Below are 23,620 nucleotides of genomic sequence, written 5' to 3' on the forward strand. Positions count from 1 at the left end.
TATTTTAACAATTTGTTGATATTTTCTAGATTGTCTTTAACTTCCTGAATTCTAGAACTAAGCAGAATTAGCATTCTTGGATGCTTTACTCCACCTGTTAAGGAGCTTTTTCTATATAAGATGGTACATTTTACTAACACTTGGTAAGTGTTTAAAATGCTTATGTGATTAAGGGTCGTCTAGAATCTTACTGTCTTCAGCAACATTAAGTACTAGCCCTCTTGCTTAAGATTACCTCTTGGGAGTAATTTTTCTTCTGAATTCTTTGTGTTTATTTACATGCCTATCCATGGTAGTTCCCCCAGAGGCCTAGTGGAAATGCACTAGGCCTCGCTGCTGTGAAGGCTTGGTGTTAGCAGCCCTCCCCTTTTGGTTTTGACTCTGTGCTCACAGTTGATAATCTCACATTGACCCATTAATTTCATGTCACTCCATTACCCAATATGAAGAAATTTCATAGTGAATTCAAAGACAAGACACAAAAAGTTTTGCTAAAGATGTCCTATATACATATATATATATATAATATTTTATTTTAAAATGTCATTGAGCATATACATTTCTTTAGCTTCTTCCAGGGGACATTGCACCTAAGTTTCAAAACACACAAAATAGATCCCCTTTGCTAAACAGTTTTCATTTTTGGGTTACAAAAGTCAATGTTTCACAATCACAAAGCATAAAGGTACATGGTTCTGAAACCATTTTCAGGCAGATTCCTCTCAATTCACTGTACGTAGGATAGTTTTGGAAACCCAACCCATGACACATTTCCTGATAGATGATCCTCACCAGGGCCTCCCTGGGTCTCCAGAGAAACAAAAAAAACACTGGAGGCAAAATCAAAGTGAAAGAGTAACCTCAGGACTCCTCAAAACAAACACAAAATACTCATAGGAGATGGGAAGAGTGGAGGACACAAGGTTCCTCTTCTTCAAGTACATCACAGGAGAAAACAACAGCACTTTCACAGCCTTACTTGGTCACATCTACCTGGTCGCTACATGAACAAAACTTCATCTAAGACGCAGAGGAAAAATTAAAGCTATTTACACAGATAACATTGTGGATCAGAAAGAGCAGCGCTCCCTGGACTGGCACTCAAGTCTGACAAAGAGCCATGGTGCTTACCCAAGAGGCAAGTTGAGCTGCTCATGTAGTGTCCTTTGAAAATCCCAGTGTACACATATAAGCCATGTCACCACACAGAACCAAAGCTTGCCAGAGAGGTGGGTGAGGTGTGCAGGCTATACTTCTCTGCACTTGGGAGTCCTCAAAAATCTGAGTTCTTAACACAAAATTCTCTCCTGGAGCCAGAGACTTTTACTATTCTCTTAGATCCGGTATTTTTTTTTTTTTTGTACCAGGGATGGAACTCAGGGGTACCCAACCATTGTATTTTATTGAGAGTCAGGGTCTCACTGAGTTGCTTCATGCCTCACCATTGCTGAGGCTGGCTTTGAACTCGAGATTCTCCTGTCTTAGCCTCCAGAGCTGCTGGGATTACAGGCATGCACCACCACGCCCCGCTTAGATCTAGTATCTTTTAAGGTCGGGATGGTTGTGCTTTGCATAGGCGATGAATCTCCTTACTTTTGCCAACTGTTCCAGAAGCATTAACTTACTGAAATTAGAATCTCACCAAGCTTAACATATTCCCTCTGAAAACTGTGGGACTGCTGCATCACTTTAAGGAATGGTTAGACCCTCAAACTGGTGTAAACAAAACCACTAACCACGTGTGGCCTTATAAATATAGCTGACTGGCAGGTGAGGGAAGAGGTGAGGAAAAGGATAACAAGAGGAAAATAAGAATTTTAAAGACGTGGGAATCTTTTCCCAGATGTTTCCATACTAGTGCTCTTGGTAAACTGAAAACCCTGCTCAGATGGCCAAGATCTGGGGCTGAATCTGGTCCCCTGGATTTTCATTCTTGCCCACCAATATCTACCCACGTTTCAAATTCCTCCCAAGGAGTATATGAATACTTACAGAGAAGAGTAAGTATGGACACACTGACTTCACTCAGTCCCATGGAGGCAAGTTGCTAGGAATTTAAAAAATGAAACACTCCAAATTCTCCAAAGCTGAACACTACAGAAAATACCAGAAGTCCCACTTAGGTTTTGACCTATTAGACAGCTGAGTACTTGGCCTAGCCAGATTTTCTCCTCTCCCACCCCACTTCAAGAACAGGAACGCAGAACCACGGTTGGACCACCCTCCACCTCTCCGACTGCTAACCCTGCTCTGGCTTCGTGGGTCACAAAGTTCACGCTTTGGTAGCTGTCTGGCAAAGCACTGAAGAAGACAGATGGACTGTGAGTTCACACTTTTTAAGAAAGGGTGTCTCAAACAGTCCAAAGAGCAGGGGCCAGCCCAGCAAAGAGATTTAGAGTGGAAAGAGACTTTCATTAAAGGAAGTAGCCACACAACCCCCAAGACAACCATTAAGACTTGACTAGGAAATCAAATGCTTTTCATTATACCAGACTTCCTCTGAGGCTATTAGGGCAAGCAGATTTGGCTTTAAGTCAGATACACAAGATTTCAGAACCACATATAAACATGTTCTGCAGAATTCTATGTTGTCTTTTGACCTTTCCAGGAATGCTCCAAGGTCCAACCCATTATGTAGACACAGTTACTGTTCTGGGACAGGGTGACTTGGGGCCTGGGTGGAAAATAAGGCCAAAAATGGAGTCAGCTCAATGCACACAGCAATATCAGTGCTGGGTAGATCTGCCATGGGCATTAACAAATCACTGTTTCCACTTTTGATTTATTCACCTCATTTGTAGTCTTCCATCTATCCCCCAAACACAAACACGGCTTTAGCTTGCTACTAAGATCTTTCTAAAGAGACTTAATGGGAAGAATTCCTGGATACCTTTCTAACCAAAACCAGCAGGACTAAATGCTCAAGATTTTAGGATAATTTGAATGTGGGGATTTCCAGAGTTTTTCCTGAGACTGGCCTTGGCAGTAAATGAATTAGTGAATTGAATGGAAAGTTGTCATGATATCTACACCCAAATTCTGACTCCAGTGGCTTAAGACTAGAGAAGCTCAAGGTAGGGCCCAGAGAGAGGTCCAGAAAAGGAAATAAGAAAGTTAAAAAAAAAAAAAAAAGACAACAGGAACACAGGAAAGATCCCAAAGGAGGTGGCTCAGGGTCCTCCATGCAGGACTTTCTCAAGTTTCTATTTTGTATATAACTTTGAGAGTTGGGGCAAGAGCAGAAAGGGGACTACTCTGCCATGGGAGGACAGAAAGTTTCCCCATAGCATCATATTGTTCCAGTGAAGCGAGTGGCTAACCACCAACATCTCCCCACAGAGATGTTCAGTGTTGCTCAGATTTACTGAAGGCAGAGGAAACACACGATCAGATGGAGATGGCTCCCAATAATGCTGTGCCCAGCTCACCTCAGGCAACAGGGTGGCAGACACCTGGAGGTGTCTACATCTGCCACAGTGCTTCACCTGCCAGACAGGGCATGGATTCTACACTATGGAACAAATTTATTCCTGAGTAGCAAGACTCCAGGCCTTTCCTAAGAAAATATCGACAACTCCAGGAATGTAGGTGATTCACTCCCGGGAGGAAAGGATTTTCTCCTCTCCTCTGGGGAAGGAATTCAGATAAACATGGCAACTGGAACTGGCTCTCCAGCAGTTTGGGGAAGTCACCCCATGACCTTCTTTATTGGGCTGGAAGAGTGTTTGAATTACATGAAGTTGTCAAAATGGTGACAACACCATTTTGGTTTGGGAAGAGGACTAGGTAATTAGATGTCATCCTTCCAGGGAGATGGGAGTGATTTTTTTTTTTTTTTAAATCGACTTTGCCATTCCTCCTGGCAGAGAAGTGGCAGGTGTTCAGGGGGTCCAGTGTGTGCTGCTGCTGTGCTTGTGAGGTGTGCACAGAGGTGGATCCACAGTGGGCAGAGGGGTCCCGGTTCTTAGGTAGCTACGACATGATGCTCTGGAGAAGAGACTGGGAGGTCAGCATGAGGGAGACTAGCCTACCCGATCTGAATTCACTTTGATTAAAAGTACAATCCTGAGTGGATTCTGCACCAAACAGCAGAAACACAACTGCTGCTCTACAGAACTGATATTTAATCTGGAGGGAGCTGGAGGACAGTCACAGCTCATGAAACCTGGACCCAAAGCTGTCCTCAAGTGAGGTACGGTGAACTGAATGATATTAAGAGCTCTCTAAACTGCTCCAAACTTTCTAAACACTGCAGGTGGAAGGGGGCCAAACATTCCAGGATGAAAATCCAGACTCTTGCAGCCACACAAAGAGGGACGCTGAAGATAACAGAGGAACTGTTGGTCCAACGGAACACCCACATTTTCAAGAAAACACTGATTTGGTGAGAATGCACGACTTGTTATGCAACAGAGACACAGTCGGTCATGCAGGGCATCGTTCCAGATGGCTACCTGGGTGGTGGGGGCCGTGGGATATGGGGACAACCCAGCCTAGGCTGGACTTTGACACAAAAATTCCTCAGGAAAGGAGTTGGAAAGTCCCCGTCCTGTTCTACTGAAGGGAAACAAACAAGATTTAAGGAATGTCAAAAAGAAAAGAAAAAAAAAATCCCTGCCTCACCCCACCAATACCACAAAAGAATAAAGAGAAGAAAGAAAAAGAGGGGGGAGAGGTAGGGAAGGAGAGAGAGAGAGAGAAAGAGGAAGGCAGAATCCCTGAAATTCATCTTGAGCTTTCTAAAGGTGGACGATTTCATTTTCTGAGGTGTGATCCCCAACTTTCCAATGCGGCACTTCTAACCCGTAGAGAAGTTGGCACTTCTAACCCGTAGAGAAGAAGGCTGCGGAGTCTTCTGCCAGTTACATCTGAACATGGCTCTGCCCTCGATACTCTAGATCAAATAAATAGGATGTATGTGCCCCAAATAGGCAAGAGCCACCTAGAAGGCCTATTTTAAAAACCAACCAAAATATGACACTCAGTAGGAGGCTTTGTTTTCCCGGCTCTTGTTGAGTCCAGACCTGTTACTAAGGAAATGGAAACCTAAGGGTCATTTTGAAGCGCAGCCAGAGGCCTCTTGGCAAAGAACTCCCCACCTGGGCTGGGAAGAGATTGCATCACCTGGAACTCAGCTGGGGCACTTCCCGGTTCCGCCCTGCTCAGAGGCATCCCACTTTTCTTCCCCTCTGTCCTCCCAATCCCCTGGGTCATTTTCATGACAGTTTATTTCCATGTATTAAAGGAATGACATATACAGAAATGTCATCTCCTGAGCCCAGTCGGTCGTTCGATATCCGCCATCCTCTGTCCTTCAGGACACCCCGGGCACGCATCACCAGGTCCTGAGCTGCCAGTGTGTACCTGTGCAGGGAAAGGCAGGAATAGGACAGTCAGAACAGCATCAGGCAGAAGCCAGAGCAGCTGGGTCAGGCAAGAGGCGAGGCTGCCGAGGACGCACCACTATAGTTGAACAGTTTTCAAACACCTTTAAATTCAGAGAAAGCTGAGGTCATCATTTTCCCCAATGTGGGATACCTGATGTGAGATTATTTTTTAGGTGGTGAATGGGTAAGGCATTAACTATATCTCCTAAATTACTCTACTGCTTGGTTATCTTATTTTTATTTCTGGTGCTGAGGACTGAACTCAGGGCCTACCACTGAGTTATGGCCCCAGCTCCTATTTTGGTGTTGCTTATTACATTGAGGAGAGTCTCAGTCTGTTGCTAGTGTATCTTAAATCTCAGAGCTTTCCATGGCAAACAGCATCTAGTTAAAGAGGTTAAGTGGGGAAAACAAGAACTTCTGTTTTCAACGTATTTATTTTTAGGGCTATATTCCTTTTGTGACAAAGGATAGCCATTTTCCACTTATGGTAGGGGTAAATCTCCTTTTAAAATAAAATTTTTAGCTGGGCATGGTGGTGCATGCCTGTAATCTCAGTGACTCAGGAGGCTGAGGTAGGAAGATTGCAAGTTCGAGGCCAGCCTCATAAATTTAGTGAAGACCTAAGCAATTCAGTGAGACCCTGTCTCAAAAAAAAAAAAAAGGGTCTGGGGATGTACCTCAGTGGTTAAGTGCCCCTGGGTTCAATTCCTGGTACCAAAACAAATGAATAAATAAATAAAGTAACATAAAAAAGTTTTTTAAATTGAATTGATTTAAAGAAATGTATTAATAATAGAACATGTGTCATAGCAAAAAAGTCAAACTCTTTTTAAAATTTATTTTAGGTGAATGACAGATAAGCCTTGGTGGGCGAACTGCCCCACTCATCCTTACTAATGTCCTAGTTTCTAGATCAATGTAAGAACAGAGAGGGATCCCTCAAGAATTTGAAAATAAGATTGCTTCATTGTGATTTAAACTATAAAATGAAGAAAGAAAAAGAAAGAGAGAGGATGACCTGATAACCAGATGGAAAGCATTAACATGTAGACAAAGTCTGACACAGAAGGTGATTTGGGTAGGTGTGGGCACTGTTAGCCTGGAAACATAAAAAAATGAGACAAAATACTGGCAGGTGTCTCTACAAAATTCTGATCAGGGTAGAGAGAATCTCAGTTGACAAACTTTGAAGAAATTAAGTTCCAGTGGCAGGTCCCTAATTGGTGTGGGATGGATTACTCTCTAGCTTATGTCCGTGAACATGACTCACCTGTATTCTGATTTCACATTCGACAAATAACCTTCTGATTATAGTCTGCCTCACTGTGTAGGCTTGCCCACAGGGGAAGAATAAACTAGCCATTTGTAGTCTAAGAATATAAATCAGTTACACGTCTCTGTATAGTGTTAACTGGCTTTAAATTTTTTTCATCCCTACCCCTTTTAATTTTTTATATTGAATTTAGCACATTGGTTATGACTTAGCACACAGGGTCACACTAAGCTGTCCAGGACTTGTAATCTTTTCCCTCAGCCTCACGAGTCACTTGGATTACAGGTGTGTGCTGCTGTGTTGGGCTCGCATTTTGGTTTAGGAATCAATTTTGGGAGCTTAGTTAAAGTAAGCCCAACTGATAATGAATCTGTTCCTTGTACCTTGATTAAATCAGGTTCTGGACCTGAAAAGCTAAGAGCCAGAGTCTGGTAAATCACCAAGAAACTAACCATGTCCCTGTAAGGCTGTTGGAAGCCAGCCGTGGACTTTTATAAGGGACCACCCTGATATTGCCAGTGACCTTTCCCCACATGGAGTGTCTCAGTTGAGTCTTCTGAACTCTGAACTAGAGAATTCCTTCCATTAAGCAATGCTCCATTCCTTCTGTTAAAACACCTTATCAATTTACAAATGCTCATGTTAAAAAGACCTGTTTTTAAGAACAAGGGCTGTAGCAAATGATCCCAGGATTGTGAAGGTTCTAAGTCATAGAGTGTGTGAGAATCAAGTCTTCTTGTGCAGCCCAGGGAGCAGACAGAGGGTAGCATCACTAAAGAGAGGATATGGTGCCTAATGCAAAATGAATCCCCTTCCTCCTAGAGGATGGGGAGTCGCTGGGTGGGAAAGATACTGTTTTCTGTCTGTATTGAGAAAAGTATTAGCTTTGAGGCAGAAATTTCTCACTTATACTTGAGGGAAGACGCAACCAGTTCATCCTCCAACTGTTCTTCTGAGATTAGGAAATAAACAAAGACATCCAAAGAGGCCTTTGACTGAACACATAACTGTCTCAAAATCCACATGCTGCAACTCCTATACTACATTCAAAAGAGCCTCTCAGATGCTCACCGCAGGGTACTCTCCGTTTTATATTAAACTGTTTATGTGAAATACAACCATGCAGGCAAAGGCCAATGCTAAGGTGATGTTTATTATCCTGGTGACTGACCAGGCTCTGGAACTCAGCTGTCCAGAAACCTGGCTGAGTCAATAGTCATCAGAGCCGAACACACCTTAACCCCGCTCATAAGCCTACGTCGAGATGTAGAAAATTATGACAAGCTGTTACAAAAATATGGCTGACAATAAAAGACACTCAAAGAGGTCAAGAAAGCAGACAGGAGGACTCCAGACACAGCTGTCTGAAGCTCTTATGTCTGGAGGCAAAAAGGCCTCCACAGGTCCCTCAGTCCTGGAGAAACCGCTGAGTTCAAAACAAGGTTAGCTGAGGACGTCTGGCTGGCTTTGTTCAAGTCACGAAAGAGCATCATCCACAGTGAAGGCGAGAGACCATGCTGGTATGGCTACTGCTGGTGACTTTTGGTATTTTAAAAATGGTCAAAATTAGCTTTGGTATTTTAAAAAGCAGGCATTAGGTCACCTAGAGAAGCTGGTTACCCGGGAAACTCGTTTCTCTGAGGGCTCCTTATCATTAAGGTCTTATTGTTAAATATGATTATCGCTCATTCCAACATGACTTCCTCAGAGGCTGCTTCTCTCATCACCTTCCATTCTGTCTTCTCTCAGAAGAGAGAAATCGTTTGAGAGAGAAATCCACTCTTGCTTTCTCTGTTTCTTGCTTCCTATTTTCTTCCTCTGTCTCTTATCAGTAGGTCCAAAACCTTTCCCAATCCGTCCTCATAAAAGCTTGCTCCAGAGGCAGCGTCTCAATATTATTTCCAGCACAAATACCACTGACCATTTTCTTTTCTTCTTCTTTTTTTTTTTTTTTTTTTGATGGTGGCGGGGTTTAACCAGGGATTGCACTCAGGGGCACTCAGCCACTGAGCCACATCCCCAGCCCCATTTTGTATTTTATTTAGAGACAGGGTCTCACTGAGTTGCTAAGTTGCTGAGGCTGGTTTGAACTCGTGGCCTCCTGTCTCAGCCTCCCAAAGCTGGGATTACAGATGTGCACCACCGCGCCCAGCCTTCCACTGACCATTTTATTTATCCCGGAGATCTGTTCTTGAATCTTCCTTTCTTTTTTGGATGTTCATGACATGACACAGTCCAAGTTCTCCTCATGAGTCTGTATTTCCCTGGCATGTGGCACAAGTTCTCTTAGATGCTACTTTGCTTCCTTTGTGGGCTTCAATTAAGACTTAGGAAGTACTCCATAAATGTTCAGTTATTTCCACTTCCAAGGTGATTTCCCCTCCCTCATCCCAAGTTAACGGTATCTTTTTAAACTTTGCATTATTTTAATTATATTTCATTGGTGGCACATGGCTAATGAAAATAAAATCAAATATTAGAGAGTGAGAGTAATTTGTTTATTGTAAAAACAGGTATAGCTGAACTTACTCTCCCCCTTCACACACACACACACACACACACACACACACTCTTATTTTGTGCTTTCAATATTTGTGTTTCTTTTTTGCAGTGTTGGTGATCAACTCAGGGCCTTACTCACGCTAGGCAAGTACTCTACACATGAGCCACACACCAGCTTCCCTTTGTTCTTGTCAGGTTGATAACTTTTTAAAATACCCTCCTCCTCTAACAGGTTTGGAAGGATTATTTTGGGTGCTGTTAGGGATTGAACCTGCCGCAGTCCGGCTGCAGCAAAATAACCGGGGGGTGACGAGCAACTTGTGTAGATTGATACAGCAGGAGTGGGAGCCGTTTATTATAGGACAGGAGGGGTATATATACATTCCACACAGCTTATCTAATTAACATAAACTAGATACAGCAGTCAACCAATAAGGAATCTCCACACTTAATGGCTTGATGGCGTTACACAGTGGTCACAAATCACTCCCTCTGCAAAATGCCAGGCGCCATCTTGACTTGTTTACAGACTCTAACAGAACCCAGGGGTGCTCTAACACGGAACACTAACTACATCTCCAGTTTATTTATTTATTTTTTTTGAGACAAAGTCTTGCTAAGTTGCTGAAGCTGGCCTTGGACATGAGATCTTCTTGCCCAGTCTCCTGAATAGCTCAGATTATAGGTGTGTGCCACTGTGCCCACACACTTTTTTTTTTTCCTGTGTATTCCTTCCTTCTGGATTAAATTTCCTTCTATAGAAGTACATTTTTAGTAATCCTCTTAATAATGGTATGTGACATTATTAAGGCTAGGTTTCATCTAGCCTTTGAACAACAAAAATGGTTATTTTTTGCCTTTTATCTTGAATAAAAATCTTTTTGGTATAGAATTCTAGATTAGCTATTATTTTCCCTTAGCAGTTTTGAAGATGCTTTTCTACTTCTAGTTTCTAGTCTTATTGAGAAGAAATCTGTCTTTTATCATTCCTTTATTATTTTATTATTTATTCCTTTATTATTTTATCATTCCTGTTCTAACTGGTAGCATTTCATATTTTTTTTCCCCCTGGTATTGGGGACTGAACCCAGAGGGGCTCTATCACTGAGTCACATCCCCAGCCCCTTTTCTTTTTTATGCTAAGACAGTATCTCACCAGACATGGTGGTTCATACCTGTTTAATTCCAGCAACTCTGGGAGGCTGAGTCAAGAGGGTGGCAAATTCAAGGCCAGCTGCAGCAATTTAGGCCCTATGCAACTTAGTGCCCCTGGGTTAAATCCCTAGTACAATCAATCAATCAGTCAATCAATCTTGATAGGTTTCCCTGGCTGATTCCAAATTTGGGATCCTCCTGCCTCAGCTTCTCCTGTTTCTGGTATTACAGGCATGTGCCACTACACCCAGCTGTTTATGGTATGAAGTTCCACTAAGATTTAACAATGGGGATTCCTTTTTATTTTCTCACGGTTAGAATTCATTTTATTTCTTCAAACAGAAAATATTTAATTCTAAAAAATTCTCAGCCATGAACTTTTTGAATATTGCTTCTGCTCTAACTTTTTATATATTCTCCATAAACTCTAACTAGACTTTCCCATCTTATCTCCCAGATTTCAACTTCTCTGTCATCTAAGAGCTTCATCAGTATTTATTGTTCATTCCATTTAGCGAGCTACTTTATTTCAGTGACAGTGTCTCACTATTGTGAATTTCCATTTGGTTCTTTTCCGGGGCAACCTTACAATTCTATTTTCACACATTTAACTCTTTTCTCAATCTGTTTCTGTTACATGCAGGTTTTCCTTGGGGAGTCTTTAACTGGATCCAGTTATTCTTTCTCAGGGTGGGTTTGAAAGTGAGATATAAGCTGCTTTTCAGAGAGCATTTTATTATGTGCTCCAGGTTATCCACAGAAATTTAAAAATCTGCCTTTACCTGGTGTTACAGTTTGGAACTGGAATGTCCCTCAAGGTTCAAGAGTTGAGGATTTAGTCGGTAGCCACTGGTACTATTAGGAGGTGGTGGAAACTTTAGAAGATGGGGCATTTTTGTAAGAGGTGGGTCACTGAGGAAGTGACCTGGAAGTGTATACCTTGTCCCTAGCCCTTTCCTCTTGCTTTTTCTGCTTCCTGGCTGTCATGAGCTGAGTAGCCTCTTTCCCATCATACTCTACCTCACTTCAGGTACAAAGCAATGGAGTCAACTGACCATGATCTGTAACCTCTGAATCCATGAGCCAAAACAAATCTTTCCTTCTGTAAGTTGTTTTTCTCAGGGATTTTGTCACAGTGATGAAAAGCTGATTAACATACTATGGGCTTTCTACTTTCTATTGCTAGAGCATGTTTATGTTAATGATGATTTTGGCTTAGGATCCACTTGTCACATTAGTAGTATAAGGATTAAGTTCACATTTTTTTCTTATGTGGTAGGGCTACACAGCCATTTCCTCCTTATAAAACTTGAATTTTGTCATGTATCTGCTCTCATCCGGGTACCCTTTAAGTCCTTACTTAAAGGAAGGACTGATCCAACCTGAGGGAGAGCCTATGGAGACTCCCTAGGATCTCTTGGTCATGCACCATTCCCAGTAGTTGAGATTCCTTCACATGACTTTTCTTTGCCAAGCTGATTCATTAGTGTATGTGATATTCCTCCCTGTCCAACAGTTGTCTTACTGGACAACTGAAGGGGAATGACTAGACACGGCATTTGATAGGTGAACAGTGCAATAGAGCTCTAGAACCAGCTTGCTGACATGTTGTTCAGGTGCTACAGGATGAAAGGTGCTGGGTCAGATGAAGTCATCTGTAGGAAGCTTTCCTTATAAACTGGTAGCTCAGAACAACCCCAGGAACCCAGTTCTTAGGAGGCTATTTGCTCCAGTCTCCATACTGGAGGCTAGTGGACATCTTAGAGTTCATTAGCATCTACATTCATGAGTCACACTGCCCCAGGCATGAAATCATTTGAAGGTTGCTTATCACCAAGACTGGTGCAAAAAGAAACTGGAAGCTGGTCACACTGGCGCACGCCTGTGATCCTGGTGGCGTGGGAGTCTGAGGTGGGAGGATCCCAAGTTCAAAGCCAGCCTCAGCAAAAATGAGGCACTGAGCAACTCAGTGAGACTCTGTCTCTAGATAAAATACAAAATAGGGCTGGGGATGTGACTTGCCCCTGCATTCAATCCCCAGTATCAAAAAAAAAAAAAAAAAAAAAAAAAGGAAAAGAAACTGAAGGGAAAGAACTGCATCTTCTTCCTTCCATTTCTACCTCAAATTTCTACCTTACAAGCGCTGCCTAGGTTGGTAATGATAAAAACAAAACACAAAACAAAACAAAAAAAACCCCTGCTTACTGTGTCAGTAAAACAGGACTCTATTGATTTTGGTACTGAGGCTGAATACAAGGGCATATATGTGCCATAGACAGAGAGATGTAGGGAGAAAATTTGAGTTAAAACATAAAACACATGCATAAAACATGCAGGGGAGCAGTAAAGAACAGGGTGCAGCTGAAGGCAGGGAACAGGAACTGGATCCTGTTATATACCAACTGGAACCATAAGGCAGGGTGAGGAGGAGCCTGGTGTTTCTGGAAGCTGGATGTGGAACAGCCTTAGGGCGTTAGGGAATGCCTTATTCAGGACTGCCTGGTCAGGCTGTATTAAGGAACCCTTGGAGTGGTTTGAAGTGCCCACTCTCTCCTGAGGAAGATTCTCCCCAGGAGACAAGTTTTGAATGTTGAGTACATTTTTCTTCTCTGGCTGAAGCTTTCAATATTGATCAGCAAAGCTCTGCTGAGAGAAATGGCTGCTGGGGAAGGATCTGACTTGGCAAACTTCACAGGGCTGTGCTCTGAAGGGGAAGGGAGCCGAAAAAGGACAGCAGGGGCTGAAAAGGAAAACAAAAAGGGAAGAGGGACTGAAGAACCACGGGAAGGCCAAAAGCTCTTTTCACAATCACCTACTTGAAAGTCCGGGCAGGAGGAGGCCCATAAATCCTCGATTCTCTCTCTTGTCCTTGCCATTTCTGTGACAGTTCTTGATTCTTTCACCTCTTTAGTGGCACATAAAAAAGGGCTCAGGGTGTGGGTGTGGACTGCCTAGATTCCAACCCTGGCTTTCTCACCACCCGCACGAGTGGCTCTGGAAAGACTCGTTAGCCTATTAGAGGCCCTCTTTTCTTAATTGTAAGTCTGGAATAATAATTGTGCAGACCGAGAAGGTTCCTGTGAGGACCAAATGAGATTTTTCCATAAAGCATTCAGCACCAGCACGGTGCTGGCACATGGTCAGAGGTCAATAAATGTTAGCTATCATTTTCCTCATTAGACATAATATGCCTTTCTCCTCCTCATGAGATTTTTGCCTTAAGTCATCTACCTCTCAGAGTAGTGTCAAAAATAAGTCAATTTCAGGCTTTAGGCTCTAACCATGCTTACAGTCTTTCATAGTGCTAGCTGGGTGGGAACTTTTATTTGCCATTTGGATGGTATGGACAGGGTCTTATAAGAGGGAGGAACTGGGGAATTAATGGGTTCCAAATATTTGCATATAAAAGGCAGCCTCCATCTGCTGATACCCCTCAGTAATACCATGTGATGGGAACAGGAGGAGGAATCCTCTTTGCATTCTGAGCAGGCCTGAGATTTAAGAGGTGGAAGGCTCCCCCCACAGCTTTGGAACATTGGCCCTGATCTATGGTGACTGGGTGGTGGAGAGTGGGGGCTGGCTTGGAGGTGGCCTTTGTTGTGCTTGGAAAGTGGCAAATAGACTTGGTAGGAGGGACACATCTAGGTTCACCAATGGGAGCCAGGGCCATACCCTGGCAACCAAGCTCTGAAGCAGTTGAAGGCGGTGAAGCTGCTCACACCAATAGGTTCACCAATGGGAGCCAGGGCCATACCCTGGCAACCAAGCTCTGAAGCAGTTGAAGGCGGTGAAGCTGCTCACACCAGCTTCTGTCCCCAGCCTAGGGTACAGGGACTCTACCCTGAAACACTGGAACAAGGATAGGCTGGAGACAGCTCCCCACCCCTGAGGGAGGGGGGACAGGCTTTGCCCACCTCTCTGCATCTTGGCACTGTCTCCTTGGCTTTTTTAGATGGTGAGTGTATTTTAGTTCAAATTCCAAACAGTAATATTTCAACACAAAGGAACATAACACACCATCGCCTCCTCAGTTCCTCCTGGCAAGCTCTTTGAAATGCCCTGATGTGGCCACACTGCTAAGTGGCCACATAGCTCTGCTCCACCAGCCACACAAACAGCACTGGGGATAGAAAACTGGGCCTGTCTGTGCTGTGCAGAGGCTGCTGCAGCCAGGATCTCCGGCTGACTTCCAAATTCCCACGGATCTGAATATGCTAAACAGTGCACAAGAAACAAAAATGCAGATTTTATCTAGTCTTCAAACACCAGATCAAACACTCAACGAATTTGTTCTGAAAACCTGTAAATGACATAGTAGGGGGCAGGGTGGGGGGGGGGGGAGGAACGCTTCCTTTTTGCATTTGAGGCATGGTTATTGAATACCATATGGTGCTGCTAAGAAATTAGTTCAGCTAACTCATGGAAAGATTAAAAAAAAAAGGACCTTTGTGTCTTTGCCAAAATAAATTTTATTTTATCAGAGTAAGAAAAACTAGCATTTAATACCTATATTAAACTAGCATTTAATGCCTGTTATCAGCGTTGGTGGGTGTTTTACCATTAACCTTCCATGGATTAACCCCTTCTTTCTCAAGATTCACAACTAACCAGAGCGTGGCAGTGAAGGAGGATAGTGGAAGCAAGATCTGGCCCCTGAGAAGACTTCTTTCATTGGAGGGAATGGGATTATGGTGCACTGGTACTTGCAGACTGAATACTTCATTAAAAGATCCTGGTAGGGCGGGGGGGGGGGTTGCAGCTCAGTGGTAGCGTGTGTGCTCAGCATGTGCAAGGTCCTGGGTTCAATCCCCAACGTACATGTGTGTGCACACACATGCACACACCCTGAGTATATATCAGGAGAATAAAAGGTTGCTAGGTCCAAGACATAAAAACTAAGTTTGCTGCAAACAGGTTTAAGGAAATAAAGGATGGGCAAAGTTTTGCTTGGGCATTTGGAACATGAATCTATACCATGATTTCATGTTTGGTTAACTGTTCTCAGGCTTCAATTTCTCTTGACTTTGTCCACACCCTCTCCCTTTGGTAATATTAACAATTTATTCCTTTCTGACAAAATATTAAGCGTCTTTTTTGAGTGTTTACATACTTGCCTCCATTCTGACGATTTCCCTCAGGAGACCCCACCAACTAAATCTCTGGGACTAAACCTCTGTTTAGTCCCGACAGAGGGGATAGTCAATTGCAGATTGTTTTGCCTTAGGAAACCCCTTCCAGGTCTTTCTCTGAGTACCTTCTCCAAATCTTGTAGAATCTTTAGGTCTCAAAAGAGAATCTTACTGGAATTATGGGAAACCAGAGTCCTGCATAGCCAACCCCCATGACCTCCAACAACCCTACTCTCGAACGCACTGTGATGTGTTTCCTGTGAACAGTTTATTTCATGACCCCACAGAAGAGTCAAAAGAGCTGCCAGCTCTGCTACACTTCAGGGCAAACTCCAATAAAAAGAAAAGAAAGACAAAAACCCACTGCACTCATATTCTGGCTCGTCTACAAAGCTGCCTTTAAATTTTTTAGTTTCTTTGTCAAGACAGTTCAAAAGGAGCAAAAGGGCTTAACAAGATGCACTAGGGTCAAGAGGATCACAGAGCCATTTGTCCCCATCCCTGCCTGAGAGGAAGGTGTGAGGCGAGAGCTGGGCAAACACCTCTTTATGCCATCAGTCTTTTCTCTCACAAGCCTTCGGGTGAGGGTGGTGGTGGTGGTGGTGCTATTTTAAATACCTTATTGGGAAGGGTGTCATTAGGGAAATACAAAAAGAAAAACCCTGCACACAATATAAACAAATGCCCAACAATCAAGAAACTCCAGATTCCTGTCTGTCAGCGGTAGACATGTGCCTTGCCTCTTTCTGTTTCCTTTCTAGACAAAACTGGGAAAACCTGGTAAAACTCAAAGTACAACAGGCCCACGCAAAACCTCAAATGCAAAAACATTTTGTTCAAAACCTCAAATGCAGAAACATTTTGCTGTTCTTCCTTGCTTTGTTCCCTTCCCTCCAGCCCTGGGGACTGTATCTTTCCTTTCTCATCTTGTATCAAACAATAGGCTGGCATCCTTTGGTCAGCCCCCCAAGCTTGGACCCAGCCACTCCACTGCCCCATGATTCCAAGGGCAAACCTGGGGTCCTGGGCTGTATTTACAGCAAAATGAACTCCCAGCCAAAGAAGGGCTGGTAGAGGCTTTGCAATTACAGTTGACCTTTTCTCATCTCAGAAACTGACTTGGACTAAAACCCATTAGGGTGAATTCCACTCATATTTCCATTTTGTGAGGCAAGATTAGAACAGCTCCCAGCTGGGAGGGCACCCAGCTTTTGGGATTGAGTGCTGTGTCCTTGGAACTCCCAAGGAGACATGCTCAGCCTGGGGCATGAATGTGATGTCCTCCAGCCAAATTACACTCAGATATGTGCAAAGATGCCACACGCATGAAAGAGAACACCAATTGACACGATTCCTGAGTTTGAAACAAATTAAGTTGCTTTGATGTCCCAATACGTCTAAAGTTACTAAGGAGCACACGGGGTGGGGGATGGTCCTCATGCTGATTTTTACCATCAGATTGTACAGAACGTTTCCTGATTATGGGCCATAATGAACAAATTATACAAATTTCATATCGTTTCCATAGACTTTCTTTCTTAAAAAAATTTTCATTCATTAATCTTGTGAATGCATAAAGCTTGGCATGATATGGCTGGGACTGACCCCACAGCCTGTCTGCTGACACTCCACCTCATGTCAGCCCAGTGAGCCACAATGACCGCTGGCTTCCTTGAATGTGCCATGCTTGCCCTCCCCAACTCCACCCAACCCCTACACTGCCTGCTCATGCTTCTTTAATTCTTCAGGTTTAAGTTTAGACATCCCTTGGGCTATAATAAGCTCCTCTCTTGAATCATCATAAGGTGACTTTCTGAGCTTCTATAACCCCCTCTAGACTTCAAACTCCAAGAGGGCAGAGATGAAGTCTATTTATTTCACAGATTCTTTCCCAGTGTCTAGCAGGCCTTGGATCATAGAACAGGTCCTTAGCATTATTTCCCAAACGAATGAATCCAAATGGGAGTTATTTGTCAAAGAAGAAAACCTCAACCCCTATGTCCTGTCTCAAGAGCTCAAAAATTATCCATACTTTTCCTGATCTTTAGCCTGAGGGTCTCTCTCTTACCAATGATCTGGCCTTCAACTTTTCCTTTCACTCATTCATCTTATTGATAGAGGATTCTTTGTCAGGTTAGGGTTTGCTGTCTTCCCTGAAAGGCAAACTGAAGAATATTTTTTATTTCTGTCCTGTTTGTTCAGAGAAAAGTCCTGCAAACTCTGCGTCTGTAGGCAACAGTTCTCTCTGACCCCAGGAGCCTGCTCTTACCTGGCACGCACGCTGCCCATAGGTAACCATTCCTTGGCAGGCAGATTGGTTGCCATGGAGAGAAACGGGCTGGCAGGCAAGACCAGGCCAGCTTAGAGAAATTTTAAAAAGTGTCAAGCATCTTTTAACTCATAACCGGCAGCTGGCCTTGCAAAGCTTTATAAAAATAATCATAGTAGAGAAAATCGACATGAGAATGTTGCTAGCAAGTAGGACACATAACACAGAATAAAAAGTTGGAGGGAGAAAAATACATTCAAATTCAAACAAAAGAATCTTTAATTAAAAGTAACACTAATTCTTCTACACCTGAGCAAAATTATACCAAATAATTCTGGGAGGAGACAGATTGTTTAGTTTCACATTTTTCCTGAAAAATTTTTTTTTGTGTGAAACATGAAACGTATGATAAAAAAAAATGAAAAAACAAAACACTTCTATGTGGGCTTGGTGGCACTTGTCTATAATCCCAGTGGCTCGGGAGGCTGAGGCAGGAGGATCACGAGTTCAAAGCCTCAGCAAAAGCAAGACACTAAGCAACTCAGTGAGACCTTGTCTCTAAATAAAATATAAAATAGAGCTGGGGATGTGGCTCAGTGGTTGAGTGCCCCTGTGTTCAATCCCTGCTACCCAAAACAAAAACAAAAACAAACAAACAAACAAAAAACACTTCTTTTAGTACTACTGTAGATCAGGCACTTCACTTTTATATCTATCTACAAGGCTGGCACAGTTGGAGCTCCATTTCACACTAGAGGAACCAGAGGCACAGAGGAGTTAAGAAATTTTCTCAAGGTCATCAAGTCTAGAAGAAAGAGCCAAAACCTGAACTTGAGAAGTCCAATGGCAGATTCCATGCTCCTAACCACTAGACTACACTGCCTTTCATATTTTTACTATATAACATTTGCAGTTGAAAAGTAACAGGAATTATGTACATACTATCTAGGCTAAAGGAACAGAATGTTGCCGGCAAATATCTTGGTGGTCCAGTGAATGGCCCCTATTCAAGCACATATCCCCTAAGTCCTTACCTTTCCTCCCAAGTTAATTAGTATCCTAAGTTCTGGGTTAATTCCCCCATCCAAGTACTAAGCAGGCCTGACCTTGCTCAGTTTCTGAGATTGGATGAAAATGCATGTACTCAGGATGGTATGGCTACAATTTGGGTTAATTCTCTTGTTTTTTGTTATGGTTTTAATATCTACATCTCTAAATGATATATCAGTAGTTTTTGCTTCATGTAAATGGAATTATATTCCCATCATCTATGTTTTGTTTACTCAACTCAACATCACATGTTTGAGATTCTTCCTAGTTAAGGAGTACAGAGCTTTGGTTTATTCCTATTTGGGGATGTATAGCATTCTGTTTTTATTTTACCCATCCTATGACTGGACATGCAAATTACTCCTGGTTTGGGTAATTAAAAATGATTCTCTGGGCATCTTTTTGCATGACTGATGATGTCATAGTTGCTCCAGGGAAGTGGGTTCTCAAATTTTAGCAGCATCAGGTTCACCTGGATGGTTGGCTAACACAAAAATTGTTGGTCCTACCAGTGGAATTTTGATTTGACTGTTGTGGAGCAGGGCTTGAATGTTTGCCTTTCTAATTAGTTCTCAGGTGTTGCTGGTGCCACACCTGAGGACTCTACCTTTAGATCCACCACTGCAAAAACAGACCCAGGGGTGCACGCTCCACTTTACCAGGTATGCCAAGGTAAATGACTTCATTAGAGCTATTTCTCAAAATAGAAAGTGCTGTGTCCTTGGAACTCCCATTGACAGTTGTTCCACCTCTTTGCTAACTCTTACAATTAGATGATCAATCAGACTTCAAAGTGTTGTCAATCTGGTGAGAAAACACTTCTCAATGTGTGTTTTTATACTTCTCTGATTATTAAGGTCAAGTATTTTGCTGTATATTCATTGGTCACTGTTCCTCTTCTGTGCAATGTCTGGCTGGTTCCTGATCATTTTTCTGATTTTTTTTTTTTGTGTGTGTTCTCTTTATTGCTTGATGAGAGCCCTTTATATAAAATGGATAACAGTCCCTCTTCAGTTAGCTATATAAGTTTCAAATACCTTCTCCCAGTTCATGAATTGTCATTTTACTCTCTTTATCTTTTGGAGAATTAAAGTTTGTAATTTTGACATAAACTTATCAATCTTCTTAAAACAACTGTGCTTTCTACATTTTGTTTAAGAAACCCTTCCCTATTGCAAGGACCTAAGATTATCTCCTATGCTGTTTTCTAAAAATTGTATTTATTTTGGCCTTTCACATTCAAGTCTTACTTTACCTGGATTTGATTTTGGTTTATTTTATGAGATAAGAACCAATTTTTATTATTTCCACTGCCTTAATTACTTTGGCTTTATCTTAGTATCTAGTAGGGAAAGGACTATAGAGCCCTAAAGAAATGTTACAAACATTCTTGGCATCTTGTCCTTCAACACAGTACTTAGAATCAGCTTGTTAAGTTCAATGAAAACACCACAGAAGGCTGGGGATATAGGTCAGTTGGTAGAGTGCTTGCCATGTTCAATCCCCAGCATCACAAAAACAAAAAAACAACTCCATGGATATTTTGGTTATAATTGCACTGATTCTATAGTTTAATTTAGAATAAAGTTATCTTTATAATGTTCTTATTAAAGAATATGTATATGTTCATAATTACATCTTCTATTTTAATTGCTACTGCATCTGAGTTATTACTCTTTTGTATTCCTAATACTGTTTATTTGTCCCCCCCCTTTTTGATTAATCTTTCAGAAAATTTATCTACTTTATTAATTTTTATTGCTTTTTAATTGCTTTCTTGGCATTGTGATAAAACATACATAAAATAAAATTTAGCATATTGACCATTTTAAAGTTTATATTTAAAGTGCACATTTCGGTGGCATTAAGTACACTCATCATTGTGTAACCATTACCACCCTCTGTCTCCAAGTGTTCTTTCTTCTTTCCTAGCTGAAACTCATTACCCATCAGGCTCCAGCTCCCCATTCTTCCCTCCCTACAACCACTGGCAGGCATCATCTCTATTTTCCATCCCTACAGAGTTGATTACTGTAGGTCAAATTCATGTAAGTGGAATCATACAATACTGGTCCTTTTGTGATTACCTTACTTCACTTATGTGAGTGTGAAGTGGCATCTCACTGTGGTTTTGACTTGTATTAGCCTAATATGTTGTTTCAAAGGATGAAATTTTGGCTTTATAATTTATTTTTATTATACATTTATTCTCTCACTGGTCTTAATTTTTTCCTTCCATTATTTTCCTGATATTTATACTTCTTACATTAGGTGCTGTTATTGAATTAAGGACCACAGACTTAACATTTTAAATTAACACAGATGTTGACTCATGGCCCGCACAAAGGAAAAGTACACACAGTCTGCAGGTAGACGGCTCCATCCTTTGGCTCTGTCCACAGAAGTTATAAGAATTCCTTTGTACATGTTTATGTGGAAAATATAGGCAGAACTCACCAAATAACATAAGTCAGCCCTCAAAGTCTTACTCCAAGAAACAACTTTCTCTGTGATTAAGGGCCTCTTCCTATGGTCAGGGACCCCATGACACCAGGGGAGCTTGGATAAAGTTCCCTCAGGATATGGAAAGAAGGGAGTCACTTAAAGGCAGGTCAGCAATGAGTAGTCTTCCATCTGTGCTTAGCTCATTAAATTAGAAAAAAAGAAGGCTTGGGGCTGGGGTTGTGGCTCAGTGGTAGAGTGCTCGCCTAGCATGGGTGAGGCCTTGGGTTAGATCCTCAGAACCACATATAAATAAAAGGTACTGTGTGCAACTACAACTAAAATAAATGAATAAATATTTAAAAAAAAAGAAAAAAAAGAAGGTTCAAATTTCAATCTTCAAATTGTTGCTATGTAGTATTATTACTCAGTTGCAAGTAATTTCCAATTTTCAGTATGACTTCCTCTCTTGATTAATCAGTTGTTCAGAAGCTGGGCTTTTATTCCATGTGGGTTTCTCTTCTTCTACTAGTTTAGGAGTTGGATGTTCTAGGATTTTAGTTGTTTCCTTAGCTATTTAAACTTGTTTTCTCAAAGTGTAAAGTTAAGTATCTTTCACCTCTTCACAAATAGAAGAACCATAGCATCCCAAAGTTGATTACTATTCCTCTTTGTTAATTTATTTACTATTTTGTTCAGTAATTTAGTGTCCGATTTTTAACTCTATACATCAGACATTCTTATTATTTTATACAGTAAATATATACTTAAATACATCTGTACATTTACTAACTTTTTAGCTTAATAATCTCTCTTCTCAGGTCTCCCACCTTGGATGATTTCCTTTTTTCATGTGAGTATGTCCTTTAGAATTTTCTTCAGAGGAGACTGGTTGGCAGTAAAATTTCTCAGTTTTTGTGTGACCTGAAAAATTTCTTACTTCATCCTCTTTATTGATAGTTTTACTACATATGAAAAACTTTCAGGATGACAGTTTTGTGTTTTTTTTTTAGCCAATTGAAGATACAATTCTATTGTCTTTTAGCTCCTATTGTTGCTTTTGAAAAGTTGTCCGTCAGTCTAAATGATAGCTCTGTGTATCTGTTTGTCTCTCCAGCTGCTTTGAATATCTTAGGTGAAGTCAAGTTTTTTAGTTTCACTAAGAAGTATCTATTTACAATTTTCTTCTTTTTTTTTTTTCTTCTGGCTGAGATTTATTGGGATTTTTGAATCTTAGGGTTAGCACTGGGAACTTTTCCTTCAGACTTTCTATAGTATTTCCATTTGGAAATTTATTTAGAGCATCTTACATCATCCTCCTAATCTCTTAGTCTCATTTCACATTTTCTCTTCTCTTTGTCCCACTGAGCCATATTTTGGGTTATTATTCAGATGCATTTTCTAGTTCACCAACATTCTCTTTAACTGTCTCTAATCTCTAATCTGTTTAATTCACTGAATTATTGATTTCTATTTTTATATTTTCATCTCTAGAAGTTTAATTTCCTTATTTAAAAAATGTGCTTTGTTGTTTTGTAGTATCTTATCCTTGTTCACATTTTTTATGCCTTTTAAAAGATTTCTGAGTCATGTTAAAAAATTTATATTTTTGATAAACCCAGTAAGGAAATATTTACAGGTCCAATTCTACTGTTTCTGTTGTTATTGCTGGCTTTTCATCATGTTGACTTGTTTCTTTGTGTTCCAGTTAAAGCTGCCTTTCTCCAGGGGTGAGTTCTATTTATTTGTGAGAGCCTTCTAGGGTTAAGGTATTAACATTGTCACTATACTTCAAAGAAAAATCTACTTTAATCTTTTTCTCCCTTCTCAATGTTTCTCAAAAACAAAACAAACAAGCAAACAACAACAACAAAAACCAAACAATTATCCAGTGGATGAAAATCCATACTGGAAAGGATCTGTCACCACCCACATCAGCAGGATCTAATACTGGAAGATACAAAGTAAGAATGTGAAAAAGATATGCTGTTAAAATTTCTCAACAAATTAAATTCTTTGCCACTTGTATCTTGGGTCAACTTAAGGAGGACTTTCACTTGGCCAAGAAAGTACCTCTCTAGGTGTGTTCAGTTCTGAATCATCCACGTCAGCCTCTATTATAAATCATGCATGATGAAACTGCATGTTGCTGTTTGTTTCAGTCATGTCATGCAAGACTGTGTAGGGAACAACCCCATGGTCATAGAAAGGCACAAACCTGTGAGGGTCATCTGGATCACAGTTAGGAAGAAACTGAGTGATTGCTTCTGCCACTTCTTCATTTGATAAAACATCCCACAGTCCATCAGTGGCCAAGATCAGCACATCATCTGCTCCATGCTCATATTTAGAGAGATCGTAGACTCTTACCTGAAAAGAACAGGAGCATGCCTTTTATGGTCTGTAACAA

General features: G+C 41.4%; 1 protein-coding gene across 1 annotated transcript in view; it reads right to left on the reverse strand.

Annotated features, from left to right (window-relative positions):
- Positions 1 to 512: 512 nt before the first annotated feature.
- Positions 513 to 23,620, reverse strand: part of Ppm1h (protein phosphatase, Mg2+/Mn2+ dependent 1H) — a 270,705-nt gene continuing 247,597 nt past the window's right edge. The window contains exons 9-10 of the mRNA XM_046430626.2: positions 23,429 to 23,580; positions 513 to 5,364 (exon numbers count right to left, since the gene is read on the reverse strand). Of these exons, the coding sequence (XP_046286582.1) occupies positions 5,217 to 5,364; positions 23,429 to 23,580 (300 nt within the window). The 3' untranslated portion in view covers positions 513 to 5,216. The remainder of the gene's footprint in view (positions 5,365 to 23,428; positions 23,581 to 23,620) is intronic.

The sequence above is a fragment of the Marmota monax genome, unplaced genomic scaffold, assembly GCF_021218885.2.
Source record: "Marmota monax isolate L192 unplaced genomic scaffold, Marmota_monax_Labrador192_F-V1.1 WCK01_AAM20220418_F8-fsc00056, whole genome shotgun sequence".
Classification (NCBI taxonomy): Eukaryota; Metazoa; Chordata; class Mammalia; order Rodentia; family Sciuridae; genus Marmota; species Marmota monax.